Here is a 21413-nt window from a genome sequence, read left to right on the forward strand (position 1 = left end):
GAAATCTGAATTGCAGTGTAAAAAATATAGCCGTCCAGTCAAAACTCTCGAGTATACCTAAGTATGACAGGAAAGGCTCTGCCTCACATCGCCGCATCTCTGATGTGTGTGTGTGTGTATATATATATATATATATATATATATGTGTGTATGTCCGAACCCAGCACACTTGCGAATGCTCTGGTGCCATGCGAGGTTGTGTGAACAGCCCATGTACAAATATCCAAATTATGGGGCACTCTGGAGACTGTTCAGTAAAGTGAAATAAAACGGTCCTTTATTGAGATTCCTACGTTTCGGGAGTCACCCCGTCGTCAGGGACAAACAATGCTCAATACATATACCAAATACATTTAAATACCCCCATCCCCATCTAATTGGGGCTGCTAATTAACTCACCTGGGAAACCCAGAAGCCCCAGACAGCATGGCAAGGCTGAGCGTTGCTGTCTGGTGATGTCACAGGCAAGTGCCTTCCCGCATGAGCGCAACACATCGTTGCCCAGCAACCACCGAAAACATCAGAGTACAATAAATAACACAAGACCAAACATACATAGATAACAACACAATTTAAAAACATAAGCAAACAAGTATGTAGCGTGATTGCAGCACAAATCTCCCTATACAAATAGCCCATCAGTTCAGGTAGTCAAATTAACTTAGTCACAATTTACAGTGCAAAATCAAGTGTGATCAATATAATATTGATCACAATCAGTTTTATCAGCAACCCTCTTTAACAAACTAGTTATAACATGCTATTATGAATGGGGCTATAACCAATATTCAACATGACATATATATATCAACACAGAGCCTCAAGTATGTACAGCGTATATATCACAAATGGTGCTCTAATCAATATACCAAATAAACCGCAGGAATCGCTGCATGTAATCCTTAACATGACACTGCTATATCAACCCATGATTCTACCATAAAGTGTATAGGTCCCCACTCATTTGGATAATGCTACGAACTGTGGGCCTGATTCAGAGCCGAACGCTCTGACCAGAGTGCTCGTTCTGAATCAGGGCCCTCCTCCCTCAACTTGGAGCGGCCTCATGGACGCTCGCATAGCTGTGGGTTACCACCCACAGCTATAGCGAGCGTCCATGATGATGGTCGCGATGGTCAAGACCATCGCGACCATCGGGCTTGTGAGGAGACCCTGCTGTAGGGTCTCGGTGACCGCAAGCCCTGGAGTGATTTTGGCTCTATCAGAGCCAAAATCACTCCCACTGACATCACTACTGATGGCAGTGGGGCCAGACTCAGACGGTAGGCGTTCCCATGGGAACGCCTCCGTCTGGCAGCCACGCCCCCGGCACGCCCACCAAAGGGGGCGTGCTGTCACTCACCTTCGACAGCACACCCCCTTTGGTGCGAAACCCATAACGACGACTTGGCCGACGTTATTCGGGTCTCGCGCATGCGTACGACGGAGCTCCCTCCGTCGTGCGCATGCGCAATTCGGCACCATCGACCTGCTTGCAAGCGTCCTGCGCTCGCAGCGGGTCTGAATCAGCCCCTGTGTTCCGGGCAATACATCAGATCATTTTATAGAAAACACTGCAGTCCCAAGGTTTCAATCAGTCCCCTAGGAGCCAGTATGTTGAGCATATTAATCCAATCCTACTCATTTTGAAGTAACCTCTTGGCCCTATCACCCCCTTGCCTAGAGACAGGTACATTATTTTATTAGGATAGCTCTTACACAAGCCACCCCATGTCTAGCCATAGGCTGATCGCTGTGACCAGATTCCAGGGCTTGCCGAATTGCCCTCCTGTGCAATGCCATTGTCAGGTTGCGGCCTAGGATCGGCCATTACTTACCTCTGCGCCGGCTTCCCGTGATCTCCCGTGTGGTCAGACGTCATGTGCGGCAGAGGGTAGCGCGCTGAGTATTCTGCTTAGTGCCATGTGAACTGCCGTGGATTGCGCCGTGCCTAGTTTCTGAGGTTGCCGTCATGGACGCGGGAATGACGACTCCATACCCAATGGTAGCATGAAGGTGGTCAGCTGACGCTCTTCACCAATGATCTGCTACTGCAGGAGATAAAGCCAGACTCTGGATCACATGAAGTTGCCTCTGCAACATTGTCGCTGCCTGTGTGTTTTGCTGCTATTTCGTTCCTGGTGGTTCCCTCGAGTTACTGGTGACTTAGTACTGACCTTTTCTGCAACAGTGTATTAACATCCAGCCTGTGTGCAAGACAAGTTCCAGCCTCTTTCTGCAACAGTGTATTAACATCCAGCCTGTGTGCAAGAGAAGTTCCAATCTCTTTCTGCAACAGTGTGTGAAGCTCCCAGGGGTGTATCTAGGGGTCCGAGCGCCCCTGACAAACTAAAAGACTGGTGCCCCCTCCAATGACTGCTTCTACTAAAAGAAAAAATAACACACACTGGGGGTAGTTTAATTCACACACATGAAGAAATAGGGAGAGTATAATTTTTATTTCTCTTTTTAATATATATATATATATATATATATATATATCTTTTATAGAACTTACTCTATTGCAAATCACTATATATAAATTTATTTATGCAAACAAACACAGGAAAAGCTTAAAAACATTGAATCAAAAACAAACAAAATGCATTATGGGTAACATAATTTACATATATTCAAATTGGGCTATCTATATTGCATTATGCTTTTTAACAACTGATACCTATACTCCACCATTAATTTACTGGGATGATAACTCACATGAATCTTTTATATTATCCCACATAAGAATGAAGACAGTCCATATGGATCATGTCTTATTCCCAACACGGGGTTAGCTACAACCTATTAAGATCAGCCAGTTTTCCAAACTGAGGAACAGATAAATTTATTCCACTTACACTGGGGGTAGTTCAATTTACATGCCTGTAGAAATAGGGAGACATATATATATATATATATATATATAATATTTTTTTTCAGTTGTAACACTTACTACATGAATAGCACTGTTTATTAATTTCTATATGTCAACAACAGGAAAACAGGGCATCAATAACAAACAAGATGCATTGTGGGCAAGATAATTTGCATATATGCAAATTACATTGCGAATAGAGCCTTGTGATTGATGTGGTGCTTGCACTCTTTTCCTGCACAGTTGACATATTGGAATTAGTGAGTGGTGATTGGTATGTGTTGGGTATTGTGGGGGAAGAGATTTATTAGGGATAAAAATAAAAAAAAAATTACTCTCCCTAATTTTAAATGTTTCTGATATAAAGGGACATATAAGAAGGCTAATACATACCAGCAATCTATGGAGAACACTGGTAAGAGCAGAGGAGACAGAAGGAGAACAGGGATCTTTGCTGCAGCTGACTGCAGGACACTGCCAAGAGCAGAGGGGACAGGAGATCATGTGCTACTGAAGTCGGACTGAAACAGTGCTTCCACCTCGGCCAGTGCCCCTAGCAAGGGCCATCCAGGCCAATAGGAAGATACCCCCCTGCAGGTTACTATCACTTACAAGGACCTATCCTTTATTATACCTGTGCTTACAGCATTCCAGCCCTAGGCTCCACATTGTTTATTTGACTCTATTCCCACGGTATCAGACACCAGTGCAAAGGACCACGACATGCCAGCTGGGTGCAGCTAAGCCCATATCCCGCTTGCAGGGGTCACTGGCGAACACCTCCCGGCTGGTTAGACTCCGCACCTTTGTACTGGTCTCATCAACGTCTGACATCTGTGGATGAGGAGATCTTATATTCAGTCCCCACGCCTCGGTTCCTCCCTCAACCCGGGCCCTCAGCTTTCACCCCACCAATAGGGTATATCTCCTCAGAGTCCGTGACAGCCATCCTCTCTTTGAATTTTCTCCAGTCTTGCCCATGTAGTATAACCCACATGGGCAAGATGGGAGGTAGATGACATGAGTAGTAGTGCATGTGAGGGCATTGCGAATTTTGTATCTTTTCCCTATATGGGGATGGGAAAAAGTATTGCCTACTAATAGAGACTTACAAGTGCAAGGCTCTATCTTACAGGCAGCGAAAGTATCCCATTTTCTGACTAAGGAAATGATGGGATTAGATCTCTCCATCCCTGTTATGTCTAATTTAACAACACGGTCTTTCAGGTTCCTACCTCTGGTATAACGGCATTAATTTGGAGCCTTATAACGCAGGTAGCTCCTTATCTGTTAATAATGGGCCACCAGCTATTCGATTTGTTGTTGATTTTACATCTACTAGTAGTATACCTGTTGGCCCATGGTATAACCTGTCTAGAATTTTTCTCTACAGGTTTTCTAGGTGCCAATGTGGTCTATCTTGGATTCTGGAGAACCCTGTTCTTAATCTTCTCCAATTCCTGTCTCTTATAGCCACGTGCTACAAACTTTTCCAGCATTATCTGAATGGCGGGCTTCACTTGTGTGGGATGAGATGTAATGCGCCGGGCCCTCAATAACTGGGAATAGGGCAAACCCCTATGTAAGGGAAGTGGGTGAAAGCTGTCATACTTCAACAGAGTATTTCTGTCAGTGCTTTTGGAGAATAAAGTGGTCAACACCTGACCATTACTGAGAGCAATGTTTATATCCTAAAATTGGATGCTTTTCTTGCTCACATTATATAAGTGAGTTTGACCACTTTTAAAGAGGAATTTTGTGGGTCAAGCAAGTTTCTCAATGCAGTTTCCATTCCCTGCCAGAAGATAAGCAGGTTGTCTATGTACCTGTAATATAGTACAACCTCATTCAACAAAACTACCCCCACTATAAAGAAGGTTTTGTTCGACCTCATGCATGAAGGCGTTGGCATACGATGAGGCCACATTGGACCCCATCGCACACCTCACCCTCTGCAGGTAGAATCAGCTGTCAAATAAGAAATAATTTCTCACCAAAGTGAGCCACAACAGCTTCAGAAAGTATTAAACTGGTGGACCTGTATAACATGAATTGTCAGTGATCAATCATGCGGGATGCGGGTGTAAGGGCTGGTCACATCAGCACTGCATAGTATCATATCAGATGGTAATACTTCAAATGTTTCTCTAACAGCAGTACTTTTTGTTTTGTAGCAATATGTCTTCGGATACTGCTGGTTTTCATCAACTCTTACCTGTTCTGTAATGAGCGGGGGTATTGCTCAGCAGTTTCCTCGTCTCGTATGCCGGAAAGCCTAATTGAAAGGTTAACTGTGAAATGCGCATACATGACAGATGTCCTCACAGGCATTATTTGTCCTGGAGGGGAACAAGCAAAGCCTCTCCATATTTGCGGTCTCCATTGCCCGATAAAAGTAATGGGTGTTGCCTAACAGTGAGAACATATGCTGTAGCTGGTAAGCACCATTTAAATGTGTTAAGCGTACTATTTATCATGCATTTGTTTTCATAAAGTTAAACAGAAATTGTAGTTTCTGCATACTTCTATGAATTGTCTCTATGTACCATCAGCCTAAGGCTGGAGATTTCACAGAAATCTCCTGCAGAAGACTCATTAGCGCTGCATTCCGCAGTCCCCATTATTATCAATGGGGCCCTGTTATGAATCACAAGGATTATCATTAGAGGTGTGAATCAATTGATAAGGAAGCTTTGAGAAGTCTATTGATAAAGAAGCTTGGAGGAGTCAATTGATAAAGAAGTTTTGAGGACTGGAGTGGACTTGACTGGAGTGTGGCCTGATGACCAAGTTGCAGCCTTGGGGACTGATATAAACGTGGCTGATGGCAGCCTTGAGGGCTGATGTGTACTTGGTTGGATGCAGCCTTGAGGGTTGATGTGTACTTGGCTGGTTGCAGCCTTGAGGGTTGAGGAATACTTGGCTGGCAGCAGCTTTGAGGGCTGAGGTGTACTTGGCTGGTTGCAGCCTTGAGGGCTGAGGTATAATTGGCTGATGTGTAGCAGGGAATCCACATAGATGCTGGAGTGCGGCAGAGACTGCTGTGATGTAAATAATTGGTAGTATAGGGACTGCTGTGGTGTACTAGTAGAAAGTCCAAATAGACACTGAAGTGCGTCAGAGGCTGTTGATGTAATTAGCGATAGTCCACACAGACGCTGAAGTGCGGTAGTGGCTGCCGTGATGTAACTGGTGGATAGTCCACACAGACGCTGAAGTGCGGCAGAGACGGCTGTGGAGTACTGGCTAAAAGTCCACACTGGTGCTGCAGTGCGGCAGGAACTGCTGTGGTGTTACTAGCAACTAGTCCACACAGACGCTGAAGTGCAGCAGAGACAGTTGAAATACACGCTGGACACGAGGAACTGGAACATACAGAAACATTAACTCACTCACAGGAACCGGAAGCTACGTACTGAATGCTTTAGCCGGCATCAGAGCAGAGAACCAGCGGAGGTAAAAAAGGAAGAAGATCCAATCGGTGCAGGGAGAAGGTGATGGAGCAGTAATTAGGAGGACCTCATGGAGTAGCAGCCCGGCGTCCTCGTCTCCTAGCAACAGGTGCAAGAGAGCCGCATGGAGTACTGATGTCAAACAAGACGTTACAGCGGCTTGTAACAGGACTACCTTCTGACACTTATAAGTCAATCCAATTACTTGCGATGAACTTGTTGACGCAAGCCATCGCGTCAACGGGCGCACTTGACGGCAGCCCAAATTCGCATTAAAAGTGCTCGCAGCCCCATAGTTCTCTGATCAAAATTATGCGAATTCGGTCGCTGAGCATGCCACGAAGGGTGCGAGGTGCGGTGCCTTTTCCGGCATTGCACCCATCACATGTAATTGGATTGACCCCCTACTGTATGTACCAAAGTCCGAAAAGTGAAGCTTTTCAGAGTTTGGTTGGTTTACGCCATCCTCAGATGGTTAAACCACTTCATGCCTATGGAGGCATTCCCTAAGGAAAGGGATCTTACGTTCCCTCTCCTGTAGCCCCCGTCTGGCTCCGGTAACTGACGCTGTGCGCATGCACAGTATCAGATTCTCAGGAGGAGTCTTTCACAAATCTGAAGCACTCCTCTGATGTGGCCGGGATCTAACGCACAGGGACAGCGGTTATCGCAGGGCTTGACAAATTTTTGTAAAATCTAGGAGCCAGCTTAAAAGTTTAGGAGCCAGACCATCATCCACTACCAAAATATATGAAAACTTGTATAAACAATCACACGTGCCCCATCGATGCCCCTCAACCTCCCCACAAGCCTTCAGACCACCACACATGTGCCTTCAATGGTCATCAGATTCTGCCACATGCCCATACCTGCCTCCAATCTTTATTGTGCCACACCCTAGGGCCCAAATCCATATTATGCCACACTATAGGACCCAAATTAATAGTATGCCCAACAGTAGGACCAACATACATAGTATGCCCCACAGTAGGACCAAATTCATACATATGTGGGAAGATAAGTTATATAAGTACATAAGATGAGGCATGTGTACCTTGGGGAGGGGTGGTGGGAGAGGCACACTTAGGGAGTTTTACCCGAGCACTGAAGGAGCAAGGTGCAGGAGTCTTATTAATTAAATTACAGTGAGGCAGTACTGGGTGCTAGGAGGGGGTTAGAGGCAAGCAGTGCTGGGGGTAGGGAGGGGATAAGGGTAGATAGCAGCTGGGGCACTACTAGGGATAGGGAGGAGGTGAGGGTACATAGCAGCTGGGGCAGTACTGGGGGCAAGAAGGGGGTTAGAGGCAGGCAGTGCTGGGGTAGGTAGTAAAGGTAGATAGTAGATGGGGCAGCACTAGGGGCAAGAAAGGGAGTACTGGGCACAGTATTTACCTCCTTCCTGCTGAGAGCCGTCTCACACAGCATGAGCTGCAGCCTCAGCTTGTCCTTCTTCCTGGCCCGGGCGGTGTCCACCTCCCCAGCTTCTTGTGTGCGGAAATCTGGCTGAAGGAGTCGAGGGTGGAGCACAGGCAGCTGGAGGAGCCCGGCACCAACAACATAAAAGGGGCAATAACGCTGCTGCTGGGAGAGCCACAAGGTGGCCGGCAGGGAAGGGGTGCAGAACCGAGGAGGAGGATGCTGTGGCGTCGCTGAAGAGCTGCTGGATTCAAATAACAGAACGGTGCGCTGGCGGGCAGGGAGGGAGACACTGCAGGTGCATGGCAATAGGCTGAGGAGAAACTAAAGGCAGCATGGCTATTGGCTGGGGAGACACTGCAGGCGGTGATTAGCTGCAGCGCGGGCAGTGTGTCCTGTTGGACGGACCCAGTCATTTACTAAAAGTGGGGCCTGTCTCCCTGGATATTCTGGTCGCCAGGCAGCAAAATCTGGTCGCCATGGCGACCTGGCCCCTGGGATTTGTCGAGCCCTGGGTTATCGCTATATATAAATATATATAATATAAAAAATATATTTAAGAAATAGCACTGAGGACCTCATTCAGAGTCGGTCGTTGCGGCCGCACGGTTGTAAGGTAAAAGGGGCCAGATATGCAAATGAAGCGCTCTCAAGTTGCGTCGTTAAGATGGGATCGTTAGCTGGCGAGCGAGGGGAGGATGCGGCTGTAAGACTAAAAATACGCCCCCTTCTCGTTCGCATTACACGTCATCTCCGGGCATATAAGGATTAATCGAGACCATCGGGAACCATCGGAGCTGCTCGTAGAGCTTAAGGTTGACCATACCCTCTCTTAAGCACTACGATCTAGTCAGTGTAAAAACCTCCCATGTCACATGTGCCATGACACTACTTAGTTAATTATGCACTCCCATAAAACGCTGTTTGCATAGTCAGGCACGCCCGCGTTCGGATCTCCACTCCATTCACAAGCACCTTCCCCTGTTACCACCCACAAACGCCTCATCCTGTCACTCAAACTAACGACCTGGCTTTGTTCAAGGAGAGAGCAATTTCTGATCGTAATAGCTAGTATGCGCACATGCATTGCGAATTTTACGCATGCGCAGTTTAGCAAACATCGGTGGTGTACGACCGAGCGGCCGCAACGACTGACTCTGAATGAGGTCCTGAGAGTGTATATTGCCAAGGAGGGTACAGCAGCGTGAATAAAGTAATCTCAGTTCTCTTCTCATTGAACTCTAATGATTTTTCACATAAGAAAATCTATGTAGAAATTGGTAGCAAAAACGTTGCTAGTAGCGTCTTTCACACCCTATTGGTAATGCACTTACTTAATAGTATAGATGTTCTTTCTTCTAATTTCTCTTTTGTTTTCTTTTATTTTCCTTCTTTTACTAAATATAATTTGTCCTTATAAATGGATAAATTCAAATAACAATGACATGTACAGTATATCCAAACAAACATCAATAAAAATGGATGTCTGCCTACCAGAAAAACTTCTTGAATAAGTATGTAGTGTATAAACCCGCATTTCTTATAAAGACTGAGAACATGTTAAGCATTGCCGAATCCTTTTGACTGCTCTCTGGAGAGTACTCTGCATCGATGGAATCCTCTGGTTGAAACGCGTTGGCACACAGGTGAGAGAGGATTCCATCGATGCAAAGTGGCAGTGGTTAACCTGGTCCGGGCGTACTGCAGTGTACTTTGCACTAGCAACATTTTCACGACCAATTTTTACTTAGAACTGAGACTTCTTTATTCAAATTGCTTTGCTTTCCTTGGAAAATATAGACGCTCTCAGCGCAATTTCATAAAAATATATTTTTTGTTTATATTTGTATAACCAAAGGGTGTGGTGAACAGAGTGGTGTATGGGCACCAGAGCAGTCTTTTTGTTACTATTACTATCACCGCTACCGCTGTGCCTGTAAGTTATCATAGAAGTGAGGGGGAAATTTTGTTTTAAATAAAAAAGTCCATTACCATACAGATTGTTGATAATTGCAACATTACCGCAATTATTAATACACAAGGGCCTGATTCAGAGATGTACGCTAACCCGATGGTTAGTATTATTATATACTTTATTTATATGGCGCCACAAGTGTCCGCAGCGCCTTACAAGGTACATAAATTAGTGAAGAAGAAACCAGTGACTTACAGTACAAATATTGCTGCATTAGAGATCATAGCACTGAAATAAGCATAAGTAAGGAGAAGCACAAGAGGCTAGAGGGCTCTGCTAGTGAGAGCTAACAGTCATACATACATTAATGGGGAGGGGCAGACAAACAGGCATGACACAGATGGGGTAGACAGGGAGGAAAGAGCATGTAGTAGTGGGTTAGGATGAGAGCTGGAAGGCTTTGATTAAGCAGTTAGTGCACATCTCCGATGCTTTCTACTCTGTGCGTGCGCAGGACCTGTTCTGTACATGTGCAGAACAGTCCTGCGATACCCCACGGAGTTCCCCCAAACTTCTGCCTGATTGACAGGCAAAAGCGTTTTGGGGGAGGGAACGGCCTGCGTACTCAGAAACGGGGGTGTTGACTACGTTTTCTGGGACTGCTAAGGCCAGGGTCTGCGTCCATGGATACAGACTTCCTGGCCTCACAAGCCGCCAGGACCTGGTTAGGTTGCGGTAAGCCAAAGGGACAACAATTGCTCCAATGGTGATCTGAGGCTGCGACCTCGGTTATCCCAGACTGCGACCTTGGTCGCAGCGCTGGGACCAGGCAGATGCATCATGGAGGTGTCTGTTTCCTATAGACACCTCCTGCTGCATTTGCATTTCAGAGGGCGGAATTACACAGCTGCTTGTGTGCCGCTCTGCAATCCCGTCCATCTCTGAATCAGGCCCCGAGTCTGGAGAAGTCTCTACCCTTTCATAAACAGCACAAAGCAGTAAAGGAACCTTTTAATGATGAAGTCTTTAACATGAATATACCCCTTTTTAATGTTTTTTTATAGTTAATATAGAATCCGAAAGGTTAGTAGGAGCAGATTCAGCCTTCCAGGAACTATACAACAGGTGTTATAGTAACACTTCAAGACCTACATGCCCATTGAGCCGAATGGAATCCTTTGTACTGTAGCTGTGATTTCTTATACCCATGGTGACCGCTAACCTCACAGCATTAGTATGGATGGGCGACACTGTCTGTGAGATGTGCAAGATATATCTTGTAAGTAAATTACGTTATCCCTGATGGACTCAGCTAGGCCAGTGTTAATTGGATAATGATAATATCGTTATTTCTCTCTCTTCTTTGGAGGCGTATAGCGGAAATGCTTCTTAACTGTTATATATAACAGTGCATTGGAAATTGAATATGCTATATTGATACATACTAATGTTGTATTATACTTAGAATAACGCACTCTTGTGACCTATTTAATGGCAGGAAGGGACATTCCACATGTGTTATTACTGGCTAATAAATTAACTTTACCCAGGAGAGTGCTATATTAAATAATAGCCATATGTACCTTGAATGCTAATGTGTGGCCTAATACAAATGTCTCACTTCAGTAATAGCTGCTGTGTCCATTCATGGCCTGTCTGGCTAGAACAGATGTCTGTCTATTGTGCGTAACCTCCCCTCACTGTCTCACTGTTCCCCTTATCAGTAATGTTGGCTGTATGCCAAGTCCCTGTATTTGGTAGGAAATATTCATTTTTGATGCTTACTGTTTTGGGTCCTTGGTGACTTACAGAGGCGCAGAAGTGGTGTAAAAGGCAGCAGCAGGAGCTGCCTGCAGCCCGGGGAGATTACACAGAGGCCAAATTACAGTGGAAGCAGCACGCACAGATGTCTGTTATAGGCTGTCAGTCTCCGGAGAGCACCGCGCTGCCAGAGCTTCCTATCACACAGCGTCAGAGTTCACATCATCAGCCTTGTCAGTTTGGTGAGGCACTGCCAGAACAAAAAGCATCTCAACGTAATTTACATTGTTCTGGATGGAGCAGGTCACACAGACGCTGCTGCAAGACAATGGTACCCACAGTCCGATTAATGCAATTAAGTGACAGCACAAGAACATTACTTCTTAGTCGATGTGCACTGAGAAAGTAAATATAGTAGAGGTAATTTACCATTGCGAAAAGATGCTGCATTTACACAGATATTGTGTCAAAATGGCGGCAACTCATTAACCTAATGCAGGTGTCCAGTACAAGAACAAGGTTTTGTTTAGCAGGAGGATGTTCTAGTGATTTTCCAGGTGTGGGGAATATACATTTAAGGTGGCTTTTGGTTTAGGTGACACACACTCTCCCAGAATGTCCTGGGACTCTCCCAAACTTAGGAGAGCGAGGGCCACTTACCCGCACTTTGACCACTTTTCGAGTGAAGTGGGCGGTCCGTGGCCATGATGGTGCAATCATAGTACAACGCCCACCTGCACCTCTCACATGGTTTCCCACCTTGGCCAAGTACTGTATGTGCTGAGTTGGATGGAAATAGGACGGCTGTATGCAAAGTTGTATGCATCTTGCCATGTGCCTTCCACCTATCCGTACGCTTGGTTTGCTCCTTCTCCTCCTCCTCATCATCATCAGTGCACACTTGCTCCACCCTATTCCAAGTGCAAAAGATACATCTGAAAACAGTTGTATTTCTGTTTACATCCTGTTTTACAATCTGTTTACATCCAACTCTACATAGCCCTCAGGTGAGAACGCAACAGTTCCGCCTCTTCAGTTGTAAGTGTAGATGCGCTCGATGTGCATTGCCTGTACTTGCGTATGCTCAATTTCAGAGCATGTGCAGTGCAAAAACACACAACATATGCTCTGCTAACATACTTATGCTCAGCTCTGCATCAGACTCACTCACATCCTCTGAGGGATGGTAATCATCTACTTCCCTCTACTTTCAGTGGAATTTAAAAATATCACACATGATAAACTATGTCACAGCCCTGAGGTCAACTCCTGACCAAGCAACTATCTGCGTAGATGTTCTCGCCGTGCTTGCGTGGGTTTCCTGTGGGTGCTCCAGTTACAGTCCAAAAAATTACATACTGGTAGGTTATTATCTTCTGGCAAAAATAGAGATCCATACAATTTCAAAGGCCATTTCTGGACGATAAATGGTGGGGGTGGCATGTCGAGGGCGTGGCAGTGTCCGCTGACATCAGTGGCCATGCTCCCTCGGACATTCTGTGCCTGTCCCAGACAGATGCAGTGTCTGATGATGCAGCCAATGCTCCACCAATAGTGCGTCTTTGTACGCACATCGGCGGACTTGCGTCACTGCCGGTGGGCGTCTCAATAGGATGCCCATCGGCCATGGCATCAACATAAAGACACAACTGCTACTGCAACTGCATCCATCAGTTCCTCTATGTAAAGTGCTGTGTAATATGTGAGTGCTTCATAAGTAACTTAATAAACACCTTATTTAAGATGGAAATTAATTCAGACATATTTTACTGTAGGAGGAAAAAGCAACATTTTTATGAATGAAGACGGTAGTCCAGACCATAGTAGGCAGGACATTGAAATACAGGGGTCTATTTACTAAGCAGTGTTAGGAGACAGAGTGAAAAGTGATAAGAAAGTGATAAGGTGCCAGCCAATTAGCTCCCAACTGTCGTTTTTCAAACACAGCCTGTGAGATGACAATTGGGAGCTGATTGGCTGGTACCTTACCACTTTCTTATCACTTTTCACTCTGTCTCCTAACACTGCTTAGTAAATAGACCCCATAATGTTTTAGTGTTTACCAAAATACAATGAAAAACATACTGCAATACGCAAATGGTAATACAAAACCTCTGCAAGAACAGACTGCACATGCAGAATAGGTGCGCTAACGACCTGCCGTGTTTCTCTATCACAACTAAACTTGAACAGAACATGAAAAAATAAATAGACGATTGCTACAAAAAGAAATCGCCTCATTCCTTCTGCATGAGATTGTGCGGCAGCTATAGCTTTGTGGAGATGATGTTTGCTAGTATAAGGCATAAAACATACATGGGAAGGTAATAATTTAGGGTAGAAAATGCATTTGCATTTCACTGTACATGTTGTTAGCCATTAGTATTATTGCTTTGTTTGTGTGTTTTCTTATTTGTTGTAGGAGCTATATTTTATTTCCATGCCATTTACTAGTATACCCTTGGCATTGTTCTTTTGTGTTTACCACTATTGATTCAATTGTTTTTCAAGGTAAAGGATACACATCAGTGTCATCCTCAAGAGGTTAATTAATGTTTATAACCAGAGAAAATATTAGATAAAATAATGCCAACATTTTTATTCTTTTTGATACCAGTAAAACGGCTTATCAGTAATATGGAGCTGTTATTCCGAGTGTAATTCCCATAGCACCAAGTCAGTGAGTAGCTTGTCACTCATGAGATGCACACACCGGTCCTATGCTCTTCCTTCTGTATTACTCCTCATCCTTGTGCGCATGAATGATTTGTGCTCTTAGCAAGTCTAGCTAATGAAAAATTAACTTGTTTCCCATTTTATGACAGGAAGCGAGGATGTGGTGATGGGGGAGGAAGAATAACACCACCACAGGAGACATCTATTCTCTCCTTTGTCTGTCTCTGTGTAATTACTATTTCTATATTTTACAACACAGAGCAATAACAACAATGTTATCTTCAATGTCACAAATGGAAGGTGAAACTACTACTGGGAAATGATTGGATAATATGGAATATAATATGGGCATAGCAGTAGATACATAGAGCCTGATTCAGCAGTGGACGCTGTTCTGATTAGATCACTAGCGACCAATGCTTTATTGGCGTGCACACGTGTAAGAGATGCACTGCGCATGCGTGGAGATGGTGCTGCCATGACGGTCGCAGTGTGGCTGCAGGTTGATTGACAGTCGGCAGCTGTGGTGACGGCAGTGACAGGGTGGCAGGGTGTGGTGTTTAAAACGGATGCATGTTGCTGGTGTTTTGGGGGTGTGCCAAAGCCAGTGACTGCGTCCTCGAATGAAGATTCACTGCCCTCGCTAGCTTAGTTGTAGGGTACATTCTGAGCAACCTTAGGATTGGTCAGATGTCCGATGGGGGCATTGCTACTGGGGGCACTACTATAAGGGGCATTGCTACTGGGGGCATTACTATTGGGGGCACTACTACAGGGGACATTACTGCTGGGGCATTACTATTGGGGGCACTACTATTGGGGCACTATTACAGGGAGCATTATTTCTGGGGGCACTGTTACAGGGGGCATTACTGCTGTGGGCACTACTACTGGGGGATTACTGCTGGGGGCATTATTACAGGGGGCATTACTATTGGGGGCACTACTACAGAAGGCATCACTACTGGGGCATTACTTTTGTGGGCACTACTACGTGGGGCACTAATAGAGGGCACTGCATAAGGGCAACCACTCCCGGGGCCACTACTACTTGGGGCACTGCATAAAGGACACCACTACTGTGGGCTCTGCATAAGGGGCACTACGACTGTGGGCACTGCCACTACTAGGGGCACTGCATAAGGGGCACCACTACTATGGGCACTACATAAGGGGAACCACTACTGGGGGCACTGCATAACGGGCACTACCACCACTGGGGGCACTGCATAAGGGGCACTACCACCACTGGGGGAACTGCATAAGGGGCACCACTACTGGGGGCATTGCATAAGGGGCACTACTGTTGTGGGCATTGTATAAGAGGCACTACTACTGTGGACATTATGTCTATTAGGGGCACTACTACTGTGGGCATTGTGTATAAGGGGTACTTCTGTGGGCATTGTGTAAAAGGACCACTGCTGTGTGGCATAACATGAATAAGGGACACTTCTATGTGGTGTAATGTGAACCAGGGGCACTATGTGCAGTGTAATGTGGATAATATTGCGCAACTGGAGTGTAATATTTCATGTGGGTGCCTATGTGTGTGGTTTTTTTTTCTGTGGGTGTATATTGTGATTTTTTTGTGTATGTGCCTGTGTGGTTTTTTTTATGTGGAGCCCATTGGCCCCATTTCACAATGAGACATAACCCCTTTAGCACTCGCTAAAGGGGTTATGTCCTCCTTTCAGTATTTAACAAACAACGCTGAGCTTAGCTTATCGCTGTTTGTCAATGTACCGCTTACGAGCGTTACGGTCCCCATTGCGCATATCCCCATTTTGTCCATATTTAATAGGGGCCCCACATGTTTGTTGCCCAGGGGCCCCCACAGACCTTCATCCGGCCCTGGACGGCACAATAGGATATATAAGAAAATCAAACAAACGGATAGTGCAGTGTGTCCACACAGTATTTAATAGTCAAAGTAGTTAAAATTATATAAAATATACAAATTAAAATGTCAGGAGTCACTTCATACCGAATACAGATGGTAACAGGAACATCTAGGTAAGTTCCAGCTGCAGAAATATTCCAGGAAAGCAAACCATCAACTCACCCAAGGTCTCACCTTGAAACAGACATCTGTGATGTGGAATCACATTGGGGGAGTGGCAGCAGGAGGTCATCATGTCTGACTACCTGGGTGAATTCATAGTTCACATTCCCTGGATCCATCTGCAGTTTACTTCCTAGTATCATAACCCCTTCGCTGCTGAGCATGTTTTGACACTTACTTGGTTGGTCACATTCAAACATCAATATCAGTGAGTGATGATGCTGTATCCACACTAAGGGGGGTATTTATCAAAGCTGGGAGAGAGATAAAATTGTGAGAGATACAATACTAACCAATCAGGTTCCAATATGCATTTTGCAGGCTGTGTTTAAAAAATGATAGTTGGGAGCTGATTGGTTAGTTATTAATGTTTTATAATTTTATCTCTATCCCAGCTTTGATAAATTAATGTTAAAAATAAGTATGGAGAAACCGCACTGGAATAAGGTTTACTCAACATGAATAAAATTCAACATGTAGATCTCTATCTGATAACTGACTTCTTATTACTGGCCAGTAATGAAGCAGTATTCCCACAGTATCCGTGACCTCAGGCCTTGGTAAGTTAGTGGTGCGCCCCACAGTCAAATAACAATAGATTCATCCAAACAGAGAACGTGAGGGGGCCTATTCTTTTTCTTGTTTTTCTTTTTTTTTTTTTTAAATGGTTTTGAATTGTCAGACAATAGCATTATAGTGCTTATTTCTCTACACACATCAAACACAATCTACACAAAATGGCCAAAAAAAGTGCTTTTTATTAACCTTGCAAAGAAGTGAACTAAAAGCAAATGTGTCTCTATAGCATGTGGGAGATAGAGCACTTGTATTACTCTGTCCCCTATTTATTTTCTTTTAAAATATTCTGCAATGTTTAGCCTGAAGGGGGAGGGACTTAATGATGTCATCATATATCAGTGCTTTGACATTATGAAACCCCGCCCCTCCCAGGTCCATGCTACAGCAACTATAAAGGGTGACTTTAAGGTAAGTACCCTCCACACCACCGCTATTTAAACCCTTCCAGTCCTTAGAAAAAGTTCTGGTTATCCATAGCAGTGAATGGGTTAAATAAAGCTTTGTTAATGTGCTGAAATGTCTTACTAAGGATAACAGTATTAATAATATTGCACATTATTATGCAAACTTAATCTATAATGTACCCAGTTTTTGTAATGTGTTTCTCCATTTTCTTTTAATCATCTTCACTAAAATGCAGATAATTAGCTATTTTATTATGAGTTTATGGTGCATAATATTGGTTTCCCTAGTGATTGCTTCGCTGTCAGCATTAGGCAGTACTGTTATGGGAACAGCTAATGGATTTGCAGGTGTCCATCCTGTAATATTTTACTGAGATTGTGTAGAAACATCTGGAGTGCTGGAGATCTCACAGTGGAGTGTTGGGCAATGTGATGTTTTCAGTAGCTCCACGTTATATTTATAGAGATGCATTGAAACACTCACATGTCCCTAGGCAGTAGGGTAATCTGTGTTGGCATAGATTGCATTGTAGTTCGCATGAATCTACCATAGTGGTAATTTGCAATGATAAGTACTACAAAATGCACGCAAGGGTCTGCCAAGGTGCATGTATGTTTCTATGAGTGACAACAAAACCGTTCTAAACAAAACATAATGGTGGTGTTAGATACTATCTGTCATTTTTCTAGTTCAATTTAGAAAATTAAGGCATAATAAAGGCAAGCATGTTGCCTGTGGAATAGTGTTGTGTATGTATCTTATGTGCCCCTCAGTTGCTAATAATATACTATATATAGAGTAAACCAAGGAACAAATTCACTTATTGGACTTGAGCAAGTGAAATAATTTTTTTTATAAACTGGACATCTGATGATTCAATGTTTCACTTACACAAGTCTTGGCTCTTGTCTGCCTAAAGGTGCGTACACACTAGACGTCAGTGGAACGACTGCACGATTACAGCATTGTAATCATGCAATCGTTCTTCATCTAGTGCAGTGGATAATGGCCCTGATTCAGAGCCGGACGCTCTGACCAGAGCGCTCGCTCTGAATCAGGGCCCACCTACATAAATATGGAGCGTCCTCCTGGACGCTCGTATAGCTGTGGGTCACCACCCACAGCCTATACGAGCGTGCAGGATGATGGTAGCGATGGTCTTGACCATCGCGACTATCGCCAGTGCGAGCAGAAGCCTGTGGTTGAGTTTCTCAACCGCAAGGCCAGGAGTGATTTTGGCTCTATCAGAGCCAAAATCACTCCCACTGACATCACTAGTGATGTCAGTGGGGCCGGCTTCTGATGGTAGGCGTTCCCTTGGGAACGCCTCCGTCTGGGAGGCACGCCCCCGGCACGCCCACCAAAGGGGGCATGCTGTCAATCAACATCGACAGCACGCCCCCTTTGATCAGACACAATGAGCGAAGGAAAGTCCTTCGCTAGTCGCGTCTCGCGCATGCGCATGACGGAGCTCCCTCCATCGTGCGCATGCGCAGTGCACACCATCGACCCACTTGCGAGCAGACAGCCGCTCGCGAGTGGGTCTGAATCAGGCAAAATGTGCCCACTGACCGATATGTCATTCAGTGCAGGCACCCGTTTCTCATCCTTAAACATGTCGTTATCGGCAGGTTGGTCTGCATGTTCAGGCGATGATAGATGTCAAAGAAGACCAGCCGGATCGCGCATCGCTGGTCGTTTTTGACATTTTACTGGACGATTTATGAACGATTAATGAGCGATTGAACGGTAACGATGTCGTAATCGTTCAATCGCTAACTTTTATCGTCTAGTGTGTACACATATTTATACATCCTCTATGGGACTGCAGGGCACTGAGGATCACAGAGTTAGCCCAAAATGTATTTTAAAATCAGTGGTGGGTTTTTGACAACATTGTATTAAATAATTATTACATGTTAGTTGAGAACTTATCATTCATATGTATATCTGTTCAACGTTACAGGACCATATTGAACTGGTGGACCCCCGGGGACGGACCCCCCTTCATCTGGCTACTACGTTAGGTCACTTGGAGTGTGCCAGAGTACTGCTGAGCCATGGCGCTGATGTCAGCAAGGAGAACCACAATGGATGGACTGGTAAGTGCTGCTGATGTCCGTCCTCTTCACTTTTACAGTAGTGATCTGTAGTAATGTGTTGTGTAATAAAGACTTACTCCGTACCTGGCCAGTAACATCAGTCTGTATTTGTGTGCAGTTGTCTGCAGACCACATTGTCTGGTTATCCTTATGCAGCTATTTAATAATCAGTATCTATAGATGGAGGTGAACATGTGTAAATGGATTAATGCTAATATTTGTATGGTTGGTATGGATAATAACACATTTGTGCTTTGCATATGCAAGTGCTCTATAGCGAATGGAAAGCACCAAAAGTAAGGAGTGACAGATCTTTATTCAGTATGTGTATCCAAAAGTGTTCATGTGAGTCCATGGAAAAGTGCATGTTGCATTAATGGACCAATCAGTGTTCAATGAACATTCATAAGCGCTACAGAGAGATTAATGATGTTATTGTTGCGTAGGCCCATGTTGTGCTTATCTGTGTACCTGGTTAAAGATTTATTTGTTTCTTGTTTCTATTTAATCAGTTTGCTTATGTCTGTCACTTTTTGCACTACTTTATGCAGATGATACAGAGAAAGCACCAGCAACTGTCTATGAGTGGCACTGAAGTTACTTTGTCTATATACATTTACTCATTTATACTTTTCACTGTTTCGGGGTGTGATGTCGCAGTCTGCTGACAGTCACCCAAATCATGATGCATAGAGGCTCTGTTTTGCTGCACTGGTAGCTTGGTATACGTACATTTTGCTGTAGCAGAGAGATAGTTGCTGTAACCTGGGATGCCTGCATGCACCCAGTTTTGCATCTTTGCAAGTCAAAATTCAAGGTACAATACTTTGGTCTATAGTAAATGCAGTTTTTGCTGTTTAAACATTTTTGGCATCAACAAGACTGTTTGATCAATTTAAGTTTAATGTAGGTTATTATAGTTTATTGTTACACATCATCCCCACGATCTTTGTGACAACTTTAATTGATCTCTTAATAATTGTTTCCATTACCTTTCCACCTGCACCTCCCTTTTTGCATATGCTATATACAAAATCTACCGTCTTCCGATGGATGAAGTTGGATAGAGCAGGAGGGTTAAGCTCAGTTGAGCTATTGTAGATACTGTACTACAGTACACACCTATGACCTGATACCTACAGTGTCCGCTCAGTCTCATGAATCATTTAAGACAGGGCTCGACAAATCCGGGGGCTAGGTCGCCATGGCTACCAGATTTTGCTGCCTGGCTACTAGATTTTGCAGTGAGGGAGGAAGCAGATCCTCATCAGCTCTCGTGCCTATAGTATTGCGGTGTTCATATCATGCACAGGAGTGACTGCTGTGTCTCTGTCCATCCTGGCCTGTACTGACCACTCCTCTCCATTCTGGCCTGCTCTGATCCCTGTTGTCTGTCCCAGTCTACGCTGATCCTCCTGTACGTCCCCAGCTGTCTGCTGTCTCCTATCTCCGGCTGCATAGAGTAGTAGGGTCTATGAGTGGCCAGGGATTGCGGAGCGGCTTCTGAGGGATAGTGGTGTGACCAAGAGGGGAGGGGGGTTCTGTTGTACTTTCTGGCACCATTATTTTATGTGAAATGTGGTCCGTTATTACTTGAGGGTGGGGAGTGGAGCAGGGGAGCTGTGCAGAGCAGTGGGGGGGCTTCCATTTTACTGTATCCATTCAACTGTGACCGTTTTGTGGACTAGTATAGTGTGTATAATAGTTGCATAACACACAGAGCTGTGCTCCTCACTCACTCCTGTAATTTTTTTTGGGGGACGGTGGTCTGGCTCCTACACTTTCATCCTGGCTCCTAGATTTTAGAAAAATTTGTCAAGCCCTGATTTAAGACATAAATAAGTATAAACCAAGCAGTATTTTAGGATATTTAAAATATGAAATCAATTTATTTTGTGTCTTTGTGCTTTGTACAGTCATGGTGCTGTATCATGAACTATGCCAGCCATCTCTACACTGTCCCCGCAGCAATACATTGTCTGCATCACTGAGCAATGCATTAAGCCTGTTTGTGTCACCCCATCATCAAATGAAATTGCTGTGACCTACGCTCAAACACTCTCTTTCTAACATGTTATGCACTATATTTCTATCTGTACATGTGATGCAATAGTAATATTAGTGGAGTGTCTGCAGCCTCTGCAGTGTAATGCAGTCTCTTTGCTCT

The 21413-nt window shown here is 44.6% G+C and overlaps 1 protein-coding gene across 4 annotated transcripts in view; it reads left to right on the top strand.

Annotated features, from left to right (window-relative positions):
- ANKRD13B (ankyrin repeat domain 13B) overlaps positions 1-21413 on the top strand; it is a 249230-nt gene that overhangs the window by 165998 nt on the left and 61819 nt on the right. For all 4 annotated transcript variants that reach the window (XM_088477768.1, XM_088477769.1, XM_088477771.1 and 1 more), the window contains exon 2: positions 19111-19246. In XM_088477768.1, coding sequence (XP_088333894.1) covers positions 19111-19246 — 136 coding nt within the window. The remainder of the gene's footprint in view (positions 1-19110; positions 19247-21413) is intronic.

This window comes from Taudactylus pleione, unplaced genomic scaffold (assembly GCF_031769625.1).
Source record: "Taudactylus pleione unplaced genomic scaffold, aTauple2 ptg000203l, whole genome shotgun sequence".
Taxonomy (NCBI): domain Eukaryota; kingdom Metazoa; phylum Chordata; class Amphibia; order Anura; family Myobatrachidae; genus Taudactylus; species Taudactylus pleione.